Source organism: Argopecten irradians, chromosome 8 (genome assembly GCF_041381155.1).
Source record: "Argopecten irradians isolate NY chromosome 8, Ai_NY, whole genome shotgun sequence".
Lineage (NCBI taxonomy): Eukaryota > Metazoa > Mollusca > Bivalvia > Pectinida > Pectinidae > Argopecten > Argopecten irradians.
The window spans coordinates 23126273-23140932 of NC_091141.1; the positions used below are offsets into that span (position 1 = coordinate 23126273).

The window sequence follows — 14660 nt, forward strand, 5'->3', positions numbered from 1 at the left end:
ATTATTAAACCCAAATATAGCCAATCGCATTTTTATTCCATTGAAGCCCATTAAGGCACGTGATCCTTTCTACACTATGGACCCAGTTTCGCGAAGTTGCTGTGCTAAAGTTTACACAAACAGAACGCTGGAGTACAAATGCTTGTTATGTAAAACTGACAAAATCCTATCCGCATTTTTCATAATTCATTCAGGAAAGATGATGAAACGTCTTCTTTGATTTTTCATATTTCTCGGTCCACTCAGTTTCCATTTGTTAGATATGACCGGTGAAGCGTGTAGATTAATAAAGCTGTCTTAAAGTGCGTATAGCCAGTGTTGGATAGGGATATTGTGATTCAGAGGCTATCCCTCAGAGATGAGTAAAAATTTGCGGCTTCAGAGCCTAGTGGCCTATCTCAATCGACCGAGGCAATCGGAATGATGCAAGTAGCATGGTCCCACCTCTAGCCAGTGGTAGGATGAATATTTCATAAATTTCTCTTTAATAACCAAAGTTGGTAAAATAATTTGGTGAGGAGTGTTATCAGAGTGTCTCGAAGGCTTGGCAAATTAAATTAGTGCAAGTACTCTCTCCTCTGTAACCCACCAGATCATTAAGCGATTTTCCAATCGGATGCCGACAAAAGCCGGGAACAGTCGTTCTTCTCTGTACACCGTTAAAATAGGGTTTCAATGCTGCAGCCCCGGGCTTCTCTCCTAATAGGGAACTCGCATAGCAGGTATTTTATTTCATAATTACAAATTTTCATCTTGAGCTTTGATTGAGTAAGACACGCATTCTCATAAACTCGCGCTGAAAATGATAAGTTGACCTATCAGGAATTTTTTCCTGCAGTGGACTACAAACAGATCAAACCTTCCGAGGGACACGATGAGATTGCTCCCTATGGGGAGACTGATTGTAGCCTTCAGTACCGAATGCTGCTACATGTGGCTACAGCCCTTTGCTTGTTCTTCCATTACCTTGTCGTTTTCAAAATTAGCTTTACCGTGTGCTACCTGTTTGAATACCTGGCTGCATTAAGAAAGAGATCAAATGCATACCACGAACTTCATCACAGCGGTATAGAAAAAGTTTTATTCAGTAACCTTCTGTATATGGTAGTTTCCCATCATAACTGAAGATGGATGTTATGTTTTTATGGCATGTCCCCCTTTACATCGAATCAGTAACACCATAGTGTATATGCATATACTATGTTGGGTATTTTAATTCGTTGAAAGGGGTATAAAAAGTATTTATTAATATCATTATACCTGTCCTGTCTTAAAAGTGACGATACCTTATAATATCATTAAATATGAATAATGATTTTAATCATACCAATTTCACTGCAAAAGTATATATCTATTGTGCATTCTGTCAGCAGCAACCCTTCCAATGGGTACGGTAGTAATGCTTTTGATTTGGTATTCTGGATAACGGAATTTGATATTTCCTGATATTGCGATTGCTTCTTGTGGAATATATATATATATTACTAATCTTTTTTCACTTAGAAGATATAATACGTTTTACCACCAACCATTTACACCAGACGTTTAGGTCAATATTTACTTTATAATTTTTTTAAAAGAAGTAGATTCTACTTATTACAATATCAATATTTCTCGTAAATTACCATAATGACATAATATTACTCCGGTGAACGTGTAATGCCCACCTCAGCCATGTGTACATGCACGAACTGTAGCAAAGTTGTTCGTCAATTTATCCTCGCCAACAGGTAACACTTCTAGATCGCCGGAAGCTTAGTTTCAAAAAAGGAAATAATAACAAAGTGTCTAACGAAAGAATGACATGGACGGATCTAGTAAATAAGGTATTAAACTGAATTGTAGTAGCCATTCAAAACTTGGACAATCGGATATTTTCACAATGCTTAAGATGACTTGTGAACGAGAGTGAAACACTTGTGTGTATTGTCCTTCGTCGTCGGACTGTCTGCAAAGCTATTGAGACCAGCAGACTAATCTCTTCGCATATAAATATGGATTCCGAGCGAAAGATTTAAAACACCACTATTTAAAGAGCTCTCTGAACATTCTTCAGGGATCTTATTCTATTCGGACGATGTTTCCTTTTTATTATTTCCCATAAATACATTTAGCGTCATTGACTAAATAATCGCTTCTGTGTAAATAACAAAAAGGTTACACATTAAGAAACTAATACCAGGTTGTGCAATGCGTAGCTAGTAGAATTGTTTTATCAAAGGCAGTGCCGTCTTAAGAGGTTTACAATGATCAATTCAAGGGCAGTCTGTAAGCACTAAATTTCCGCCTAGAAATCTCGGAACACAATATTGACTTTACTGCTAAAATACTATTTTCAACAATCGCAACGTGGCGCCAAACATTCTAATCTGGGAAGAAATTATTATCCAATCTTTAAATGCTTTAACACCTTTAGTTTTGAAAACTTGTACTGTTGTAGAGGATAAACCTGTAAGGTCGACAGGGCATTCCTTTTGAACGGAAACCAATCGTTGATCGGATTAAACACGAAAGCAAAATCCTTTCTACATTCATTATAGAAATCAGATGAGTATTTTGATCCCCTATGTCATATCCCTTGTCATTTACTACATAGAGATTCCCAAACAACAACAGCAAACGCGATTATGCAAGTCTGCCAAACCAACGTAAGTGTATTTCAACGTACAAGAATGTTAATTACATCCCCGTACGACCTTGGTGTATATATAGGTGTTATTTATATATATATAGCTTCTTGTTGTATTTTGTTCCTGAATCGCGGAGCTTATCACACGTCTACCTGGCTGTGTCAATTGAAGATGCGTAAAAATTTCATGCTTGATTGCTTTGCTCAGTCTAGCAGGCACCTATGTATGAATGAATCGATACACAATGCCTACACATATTGTACTGTATATGAAATCACATACACATATATCTAGGTCACGTGGCTGCGTAGTGGACGTAAATTGCGTTAGTGATATTCACCAAAGACAGTGCATCAGTGTGTTTCCCTCTTTGGATAATTGGAGATTGACCTGTATATATCAATATATTTTTCTTTTAACATAGAGAAATAGTTCTCAAGTTAATTTGTGTAGTTTTGAAATTTTTTCATGAAAACCCATTTAAGTCATGTTACCAGATGGATTGCAACTAGTGATTATCACATAGAATAAAAATATTATTTAAACATAGACATATGTTTCCATAATTATATATTTAAACAAATAATTTTGCATTCAGATTAATCAATTCTCTGTATAGATATACATATAATTATAAAGGAATATCTTGGAGGCTAATTCGATATAAAATTCATTTAGATTTTTTTTTCTGTTAATAATATTCTATAGAAGTATATAATAGAAAGTTACGGTACCGGAATGTATTTTCCGGATCACAAAAGGTGTTGAGGTATAACATGAAAGTGTCGTCTGCTCGTCCTACTGTCCTACGGTCACGGATACAAATGTCATCGATTTAATTTAAAATACCATTTAGTGATTATTATCACGCGCTTGACCAGTGGTCATTCCCTTACGCCCCTTCGGCCCGTATCAGAGACTCCATCGTAAGCGTCACATCCTCTGGTAGAGCAGTCTAAACACGCTGTATGACATATGTTTTGTCAGACGAATTTGTCCTCGGGAACTACCTAAATTTAAAGCCGGACAAAAGTCCGACTGAATCCTATCTGATATGAACACGATGACCACTGTGTCTCGCTCTGACGATCCCTGACCGAAGATACTTGTTGATAATTTGTTTCAAACTCGCGCCTCGAGGCCCAGTCTGGCCTCCTCTGACATTGATAGGTTTCCCATAGCAGATAACCTTACCTTTGGCCTAACGAGTCCGCTCTATCAGATCAACATGTATACTATGATCTGGAACACCATGATAAAAAGATAATCGCGTTTAATTAGAATGTGATTACAGGATAACGATAATGATTACCTGGTTAACAGTAATCCATTACCCTTAGATAATGTTTCATAATAACAATAATAAGCAATATATATATATATCAAGAATAAAACTCTATATTTTATATTTTACAAAGTCTTTAAATATAAATGTAGATATTTTGAAATAGCTGACTTTTGTAAAATGAAAATAAGATAAAACTTGTTGTAATAATAAAAAAAACAACCTTACCTTGGGTGATTTTATTATCATCGATATTTACTATCATTAACAATGCTAACATAGCCTCTTTGAGCGAATACAGTTTAATACAAATTTGTTCACATGATGTCACTATTCATACATTTGCCAACATTAATAAAACAAATAACATTATCAGGGAAACTTTGCAAAACTAAATTTAAAGCAAATTATACACTGTATAATACTTTCATTCGTCTACGTGAATATTAATAATATCCTAAGAAACAATAGATCTCGAATAAAAAAACAATCATAAGAAGTCGAATGATAAACATGGTAGAATAAAATGAAAGCTAGAGGTGGAAAATAAGATAATGTGATTTTTTATATATCATTTAAAAAAAGCTATAGCAAACTCGTAGGTAAAACACATAAAAATTAGTTTCGTATTTTCCGGTTTATTATGTCTATAGATGATTACAAAGTTACGGTTGGTTAATAACATTTATCATATTAATATTAAACGTTTACGTATTACGATGAACTAATTCATATTAATATGTTTGGCATTGACTGTATGTGATATTTTCATGGCAAAAATTGAAGTATAATGATGATAAGAAAATAAAATGTTTCCACACTTTCTCTTTGCTAATCCGTCGTAACTTAAAAACCAGTCAACCATGTCATTGCCTTGTACCCAGGTAGCCATCGTCGCGGTCATTAACTTCAAACTGGACACGCCTACTGGCCCTTTCATTAGAGGTAGATCCCTTGTAATTTTGCATTGGGGTTTTTGGAGTGCGAATGAATTTCATTTTGTCTCAAAATTGCTTTAAACTATAGGGAGTAGTGGGTAGTATAGACTTCTGTAATAATATTGCCAGTGTATTTGTTAGGTTTCGCGTTGAAACATATATTCAAGATAATCCTACCTAATTGAGGAAAGAAAGCTCGACAGACGTTCTTCTGGGGAAGAAGAAGAAGAAAAAGAGAAATAGCCCGAAGTTTGCGTTGATTTGTGACACTTTGGCAAGGATATTTTGTTTGGACAATTACTCATTATTTCTGTGAATATTATTAATGATGCATTAATTATTTTATTAACTAAGGTAAAATGCATTTATGTACTTGTCTACAAAAAATATTAATGGATTGATACCAAACATATTTTGCCAAATTTTTCCAAAATTGTAAGACAAAATGGGCATATTTTTTTTCTGAGGCAAATACACAGATACAGGTTTTCTTACAAAATTAAAGAAAAAATAGATGTTTACATTATTTTTTAAAACAAACAATTAATTCGTTGTTATAAGACTAATGCACTTTTTCAAACCCACCATCTAATACTACGTTGAGTAATAATTTTAAAAGAAAGTCTACTACCACATTTTTCCTGCGAAACTAATTGATAAAATAATATTCAAATTAATTTTCCAAATCATAATTATATTCTTCAGTAATCAATGTTTCAATACACGAATTATTCACTATAATCCATGAAACAAACTTGTTATATATAAACACATGCCTTACCATTCTAAAATGACCCATTGCTCCTTTGTTGTCAGGTTGCCCATGTTGTGTATTGACTCCCCTTGATATTTACTCGAAAAGCTCATCATGCGGTCTTAAGTACTCAATAAATGTCGATTGAGTCTCTCCACGTCATTGCCATGAAGCTCTTTTAATTAATGTTGTAGAATTACAGACAACAATCGTTTCTTTTCGCCAGAACCCCCAGCAAAAATATTAAACGATTAACGAACCAAAGGGCATATGTCAAGTAAAACATGTAGAAACCATTTTTAACTAGAGCAATAATAAAGTTAAATATTATTATACATAGGTAGACTTTAATGAAATCAGCATTTTTGAACATTTATTTTTGTTTCAATTAATATGTAATATTTGAAAATAAACAACGTATAATTGGGGAATGTTGTCAACAGTAACATCGGTATAAGCTAAGCAAACATCGATATCAGTACCTTGAAAACTGTTTTTCATTATTTGGTAATTTATGCAAGCATTACTGTTGAGTCTATTGAGGTTCCATGATAACTTCACCTTATACTGACTAGATGCATTCACTAGAACGAATACCACTGTGACAGCCATGCACAGTTACTTCCGGTATAGCACGGGCCACGTCGTGTAAGTGGTGCTGTATGCGTTCCGCAATTGTATAAACATGAAAGATCCCGAAATCTCCAGCACGCGCAAATAAAAACGTATTCATCCGCCTATGTCGACCCTTAAAGAAACTATTAAAGTTCATTGCGACCGTAGGCTTTGATGTTAAGTGAAAAGTAGTGTCATTCCTCACAGAATCAGTTAAATGATAGAAAGGCTTAACTGTGAATGAATCATTATTTACAAATTAAAACTAGATTTAATGCTTCATACATAACGGTGTTTAAAATAGACATACGTGGAAACAGATAATTTCGCTCTATAATCATTATCGACTTTTTATCCCATTTAACCAAAGTTCCATGAATAATACCATAGGATATATGTAAACTTGATCAATGAAATTACCATCAAGGACAGGATTGTATTGAATAGATTAATCATTAGTGATTTTAATTTTAGTTCCCAACGTTTTATTCACAGCTTTCGTCCATTCAGCTCAAAGTTAATCCTATATGAGAGGATTAAATTATTTGTTTTGATATAGAAATAAACATTTAAAAACTTTCCTTGGAAATATTAATCAAGTAGTGTTTTTATACAATTTCCGTTCAAAGTGTTGTGTTATAAGTATATTAACATGAATTGCAAAAAATATTTATCATGAAATAAACTCATTTGACACAGGGTATTGAAAATTAAACATTATAATTAAAGATGCTTCATTGATATATTTTTATTCCTTTTTCAGGCAATGACAGTTCCGCATCCGAGTCCAATAGTGAAGGTCAGAATGGCCATACGGATGAACAAGTACGGTTACGCCTCAAACGAAAGTTACAGAGAAACAGAACATCCTTTACCGCTGCTCAGATAGAATCGTTAGAAAAAGGTTAGTTATTTAGGACACGTAGCGTTTGAACTCTAGGCTCATAAAACTATTTTTGTTGATGCATAATGTTTGTACCCAGCCAAAATGTCTTTACATTTACTTTAAATCGTAAAGATTATACAAATTAGAATAGAAATGAAATGTTTACATCCCAACTATTTAAAAAAAAGTGTAAAACGTTTTGTATTTGAACATGGTAGCTAATTTAGTTAATATAAACTACATGTTTTGTTTTTTTAAGTTGATTTGTAAGATTTAGTATAAACAAATGAATTCTTAACAGGCGTTATAAAACATTTAAAATAAAAAAAAGAATATTGACATACTATCTTTTAGTGTTCTAAAATAGTACGCATGCGACTGAATGAATTGATGATTACATCCAAATTCAAACTTGCACTTTTATTAAACCAACAAGGAACCATATTGAAAATTTTGGATCTAAACAGGATTTGAATTAGAATTAAACGGCTGACATAAAATATGTTTGGTTTGACTTCTGCTGGGAAATGGATATTTGAATATATTATTAGTACATTTCATGGAAAAAAAACAGGGCGATAATGTATATGGATGGATAATAATCATTAGCGTTACAACGCAATTATACCGAATACCAATATAAGAGAGATACATTCCAGAAAAAGAGAACTTATCCACGTTTTGTGCTGACGGTGTCCCCGCATTGGGAATTGCCGTTAAACCTGATCAATTCATGCTATTAATTTTATTGTTTAATAACAAGAATAATTTAGTTTGTCAAGTGAAACGCTTTCACAATGAATTAATATAATGGATTTATTAAAGGTGATATTTTTTAATCATAATTATTTTCTTATCTCATTAAAACCAATGAAATATGAATCCCTTGACACCTACTGTTGTCAGGAACATAAGTCATACATAACCATACAATACGGGTCATCAGTTGTGTCTATTTCATTTGGTACCGTATTGTAACAAACACTTTGTTATTCAATATCATTCTATGATATTCAATATAATTTCCCGCTTTTCATACAGGTCAAATTAACCTGAAAATCAAATCCTTTGCTTCGTCGATATCATTGACGGATTACAAAAATACCTATTTTGTTGCATGGACATATGCTTGTTAAAATTTACATTAGATAATTAACGAACTTTTTATAAACGATTTTTTTCGTAAACGATACCTTGCTAGGCATGGCTGATTTCTTATTTGCTTGAAATAAGTTTTACAGCAATATTGATGGGCAAATCATAGAAAATCCAATTACGGTACGTTTATCATTCTACCCTAAACGTAGGTAGTATAGCGGTTGTCAGGCACACATGTGGTATTGTTTGTTTAGCTAGGTATAAGCGAAGAAAATTAACTAATACTACATTGTGAGAAATATTCTAAGTCTTTTGTTTTTACGTTTTGATTTTAGAATTCGAACGGACACATTATCCTGATGTGTTCGCGCGAGAGCGGTTAGCTCAAAAAATTGATCTCCCTGAGGCCAGAATACAGGTAAGACAAAATTTATTACTCGTTGTTTCTTGTTTTACTTGATATAATCATCATTAAAAACACCACCCGCTAGTGATAACTATCTTGTTTTTCATTTAAAAGTATACGAGATAAAAAGTCATAAAATGTATTTATAACTTGAAGCATAGCATATCTGTTTTCATAGAGATTTTAGTTGTTTTCCAGTATTTTTAATAATAATAATAATTCTCTTCCTGATCATGATCACCATGGAAATAATTAGCTATAAGTCAAATTAGTATCTTTTGTTGTTTTCTTATTTTTGAAAATGTTGAAAATGCACGCAAACTTTTAGGTGTATTTTACGAGTTGGTTGAAGTAAATGTATAACTTAACTATCGATTCTTCAGGTATGGTTTTCAAATAGAAGAGCAAAATGGCGTCGAGAAGAAAAACTACGTAATCAGAGAAGAGAAGTTCCGAATGGATCTACGAGATTACCTATCAATAGCAGCTTTCCGAACGGAATGTATCCATCCATACATCAACAAATCGGCACCATTGCTGAACCATACAGGTGTGTTGAAGGGCGAGATCAGTCCAGTCAGTCACAGTATCATATGATGACGTATGATGACATTTGAAGTCATAAATGATACAATTAATCAATTAAGTCAATATTGTTTCATTAAAACATTTTGCTATTAGACCTTCAAGAGTAAAATCTATTAAAAATACTAGTATATGCTTCCGTTTTAAATTTATGAGATGTATGCATCACAAAATCTGTATTTTGCTGTAAATATGATATGTTTTAGTAGACTACTTGTGAAGATTGTCTTTGAAACAATTAATACAATTGAGTTCATTATTATTATGATTATCATCACCACCACTATTTTGTAGTAATTTCTGGTTCGAATTTTGAGTTTGTATGCATTACACATTGCATACATCTTACATAATGGTTCAATATGTCCACATGTCTTATAAAGTTATGCTTTTCAATGATAATCATGCTGTAATTTTTAAAAATTATCTATCCTTGGTTTTTCATATCCTATCATAATATACAGAATACAACCTGGGACTAATCAGAATTGTTGATAATAAATGATATCGTCGCTATACATGTTTCTGTAATAGAAAAATAATATTGCTGTTATACATGTTTCTGTAAAATACAGTTTTATTTACGTTACTTTTTCAGCACAATGCCCACTGTTCCTACGTATTCACTGGCGAACAACCTGCCTACCAACCCCGCCTGTCTACAATCCACAAACACCTCGTCTTATTCATGTATGCTACCAGGTAAGTCTCTCCTCACATCACCTCCCCTTACCTGTCAGCATCTGGACACATGTTCTTCATTTTAAATCACTGCCGGGCATAGTATCGTCATAATACACACAATGATGTAGATGATCGTGATCTCGATAAATCATCACAGTATCACTGTATTACTATTTTGTAAAGCGTAATCAGGCCCTATTTCAATTTGGTTCTAGCTTAGTAATTTAGAAAACAATGCTTATTACGATTTTCTGCTAATATGACATTCATCAATTCTATTCAAATAAGCACTAATATTCCGTCTTTGCATAGTGCAGAATTGTCTGCTCATTTGGGAGGCAATGGTTATTATTTTTTATAGTCATTATTTTGTGTGTAACAATCACGCCGTTGTCTCAAAATATATAACGCTGATCTCACAACAAATGACGTAAATATAAAACCATCGACACCAACAATTGAAGATAACTCTGTAATATGCATTAAGGAGTGTGAATAAGCATCGAATAAGTCAAAATATAGGACTTGTATTTGAATAAATATAATTTTAATACAGCATCGAGTGCGTCTATTTGAATAATTATATGGCTTACATTGCATCAACCGATTCGTTCATAAGATTAGAACAGCATTTATATTTGATAAAAGAAAATTTGACAAGAGAATACACATTTCAGTTTTTTTCATACACATGTAAATCGATATTTAGTATTTAGGGTTACATATGACAGTTTGTAGTTTGTCTAAAATCTAAGCCCCAGTAACTGACTGCGATCTAGCTTTTTTATCAGTTACAACGAGGATGATAGTATAGCAAATATGAGTATGCAGCAGCGTATCGATTAAATATCAATGGGACTGCTAGCATGTTTTTGGATGTGTAACTATGATATTATTTGATTCATATATGTTTTATAACCGACCTCCTGTATTCTATACAACAACAATGCTAATACCATGTGTTTGGTGATCGTCCTTTACAGTCAGAACGAGACTGGATTGAGCAATGTTAAACTACAATAGTGATATAGTATATGTTAATACGTGTATATATCATACAGTATTATATAGTTACAATATGGTGATACGTGTATATATCATACAGTATTACTATAGTTACGATTATACAGTATTTATATATTTGATCGATTTATCCATTTCTATATCTGGTATTATAACCAAATAACTATATATGTATATTTGATGATTTTTAAAACTATTATAATGTCATGTATTTTTTATTGGTGTCAATGTTCTAGGTATCTATGTTTCTGTCCAAACGTATGGTGTAACATACGCACCATAGACTGCTGGTAGAACTTAAAGTAAACTAATTAAAATCCAATAATTAAATATTTGCTACACGTTTTTCTGATAAAATATTCAAAATGTCTTTCAACAGATTATTCTGGGCGCGGGTACGACCCCCTGTCTCTAAGTAGCTATTCTCGTCCTCCTTGTAACACCGCAGCAAGCATGCAGGGTCATATGGCACACAGCTCTCATAACGGATCTTCTACGGGTAGGTATCCGAGTCCAGGGACTGTCGGAGATTAAACATCTGTACATACAGTGATGGATACATTCTAAATTTGACATTTACCACCCATGTGACGTCGGTTATTAGCTTAGTGATGTGACAATAGCGTATGTTCCTTTTTTGTTCTACAATTTTCCAAAAAACATCAATTTCAAGTATTTTATCAAAGAGTTTGTGTCTATGTCGTCGGTAATATGTCAGTCTATAGTGTTTTTTCACATTGATATATCAAGGAGGCCTTTTAGTTAGTAAATAAAAATGAATGGAAATAGTAATATTCTACAATTAACAAAGTCATTCTAGCTCAAAAAGAATGTTAATAACATCATGTTACTTTATATTTTTCAGGTCTCATATCTCCGGGTGTGTCCGTACCTATCCAAGTGCCCGGGGGTGGTCCCCAGGATATGAGTGGACATCATCATATGGGTTCAATGCCATCTCAATACTGGCCAAGACTCCAATGATAGATGAATATATCTATGTTATGCCATTTTGTCCTAAAGTGAGGAAACATTTCTCCCATGGACTTATGTTCAATCTTGATCGATTGTGATTGGTACAGATTGAGGTCAGACCGGAATCTGACCAATAGGAAGGGAGCAAAAAGCACTGGGTTTCCGTATAGGGATCTTCCATTAAATCTGGAATTCCAAATCATGGGAAACAAATCTAAAAAAAGTTTAACTGGCCGGTGTCTGATGATGAAATCATAGAGATTGGTTTCCCGGAATATGAAAAGCGATTAAGTCAGCAACCATCCAGTCTTTTTGGTTTCAACACAAATCGGCGTTTTTTGTTTACTTTTTATGAAATTCGAACCATATGAGAAGAAGAACATGACCTGGAACTTCCCACGAAGAAGATGTTTGGTATCTGTGATCAACCATAATATCAAGTATTCATTGCCAGTATTTAGTGCTCAGGAAATTACTGTATATCGCGGCGCACCTTACCGGAAGTGCTTCAAACGATATGTCATTGGTAACCATTGGTTACGTAAACAGTCAAGGGCTGTCATTGGCCCGTCATTTTTGCTATCATCATTGAAATCCTTATTCACGAGAGCCGATCAGGAGCGATTGACATATAATGAAGGACATTGAGGAATCGAGACCTGCAATATCAGTTTACCACAAACATTAAGATTTTTCAAGAAATCGGTTTGAATGAACAAAGTTGGGTCAAATTTGTTAGCGTAGTATAGATGGATACAATCAACTTGTAAATCGCGAATTGGTCGTTCATAGTTGTAGATACAAACTGAAAAGTCTAGAAAGGCTCTAACGTTGATAGGTTGATAGGATTAAGATAATTTGTCTCAATAGCCATCGACTGATATTTACACAATCTACTGAAAGCTCAAGAATTTAAAATTAGTGTTTCATGTCACTCTTTAGTGTTTTATTTAGTCTTGAGTTAGACGTTGTACAGAGAAAGATCGACGATAAACGTTTTATTAAATTTCTTGCCTTGATTTTAAGTTGCACAAGTTAAGCAACGAATAATATTTGCACTATGTATCTTAATTAGAATATGTCACACTTGATTAACATTTTAGGCTATTTGTGGCTAACAGAAATGCGTTGTTATTCCAAGTTTAATTAAAAGCAAAATACGCTTATTTAGTTTCAGCATATTCTGCTATGTTATGATATTATGTATTCTTAACATACAGGTTGATATGTGTCTTCAAAATTTACTACTTTATATCTTCTTTAAAATAATGCAACACTTCAAATGAATTTAAAATTTAGCTATTACGAGAGTGTGACTTTTCTTTATAAAAAAATAAGTATATACATATTGTCTTATGAGCTCAAATTTGTTATTCTTATTTGTCATAGATATGATGTGTTATTATAGAAACTTGCAGAATGAGAGGATATTATATTACAGAAAAATTTAATTGGATGAATGTTGTACGAGTTTTGAGAAATGTGTGAATATTCCTATATATATAAATATATATGTAATACATTTTAAATATTTGTTGTGACCTTTTACACAAAAATTACACCCTAAATAACACTGTGTACTTGAATCTCACACGTTCACTTATTTATTATATGTATATAACATTTGTTATTTTTTATAGTATTTGTCAGATTTAGTTACGAAATGTGACCAATTTGTTTAACGGAGTCTCTTTCTTAACTTCGGTTATCAGTGCTCCTGCTTCAAAAATACCATTTTACGTTATACAATTGTACTAAAGTTTTGAAAAGAAATACGCAATTTTTTGTTATGCTACACATTTTTTTGTTTCCAAAATTGCTAACGATTTGCTAGGATAATGTCCGCAAAAGTTATCTCCCTTGTGTCCGCTCTTCTATCGTTGGGACTCTTTTATTGCAACGTTTATGATGTTTCAATATTTAACTATTTGTGATCTCAACTGGTGTCCAATAGCTCCAAACCTTGTGTCATTTTCAGAAACAATGTTGAAGTAAATAAATTTCCACCTCACCTGATATTTTACGAATTATTGACAATTAATAATACAAAATAACTTTTAAAATCTAACATATTTTTTTCAAAAGAAAATTTGAATAATTTCAATTGACGTTTACCATTAATGGTTTGGACCGATTGAACTGTATCTAAGTCTTTGTATATCTGACGTTGCTAAGTCCTGGCCCCTAAATGATAAAATTGAGACTCATATTCTATCTTTCATATGCAGTTTGGAGTTTATCTTGCAGTTATTCTGATATTGACAATTGATACACGTCTCAGATAAACTCAGAGAATGATTTGTAATATATCTTTGATGAATTATGAATTGCTAATTAATCTTTAGAAAGACATCCGATAAAAGATAAAATGTGAGTCTTGAAAATTAATACTTTTTTGGGCCATCTTATTTCATCCACACAGCATACCTCGCTTTTGCATATTAGTGTTCATTTAAAGGCAATTCAACTGAAGAATTGCCGGACATCACAAAGCCAGCAAATTAATGATATGTTAAATAAACAGCAATAAAACTTTACCTTGTTTATTTGCGTTTTCTTTTCCCTGTTTGACAAACATTCTTAATAATGTTTTGTCTTACAGTGTAACATACGGCTTCTATACCAATTGATAAATTAATACTGTATACTCAGAGAAAAACCTCCTTCCTACAGCAAGAACATCTATCACACTTTGCGACGCATATGAAGACTTCCATTGGTTACTAGGTATCAATGTGTAAGAATGAAAGAGCTATTGGTGGAAAGTCAGAATTCAAATCC

General features: G+C 32.9%; 1 protein-coding gene across 5 annotated transcripts in view; it reads left to right on the top strand.

Moving 5' to 3' along the window:
* LOC138329713 (paired box protein Pax-6-like) overlaps window positions 1-14416 on the top strand; it is an 80243-nt gene extending 65827 nt beyond the window's left edge. For all 5 annotated transcript variants that reach the window (XM_069276982.1, XM_069276983.1, XM_069276980.1 and 2 more), the window contains 6 exons: window positions 6986-7126; window positions 8542-8624; window positions 8996-9162; window positions 9796-9899; window positions 11284-11403; window positions 11770-14416. In XM_069276982.1, the coding sequence (XP_069133083.1) occupies window positions 6986-7126; window positions 8542-8624; window positions 8996-9162; window positions 9796-9899; window positions 11284-11403; window positions 11770-11888 (734 nt within the window). In that variant the 3' untranslated portion in view covers window positions 11889-14416. The remainder of the gene's footprint in view (window positions 1-6985; window positions 7127-8541; window positions 8625-8995; window positions 9163-9795; window positions 9900-11283; window positions 11404-11769) is intronic.
* Window positions 14417-14660: the final 244 nt, after the last annotated feature.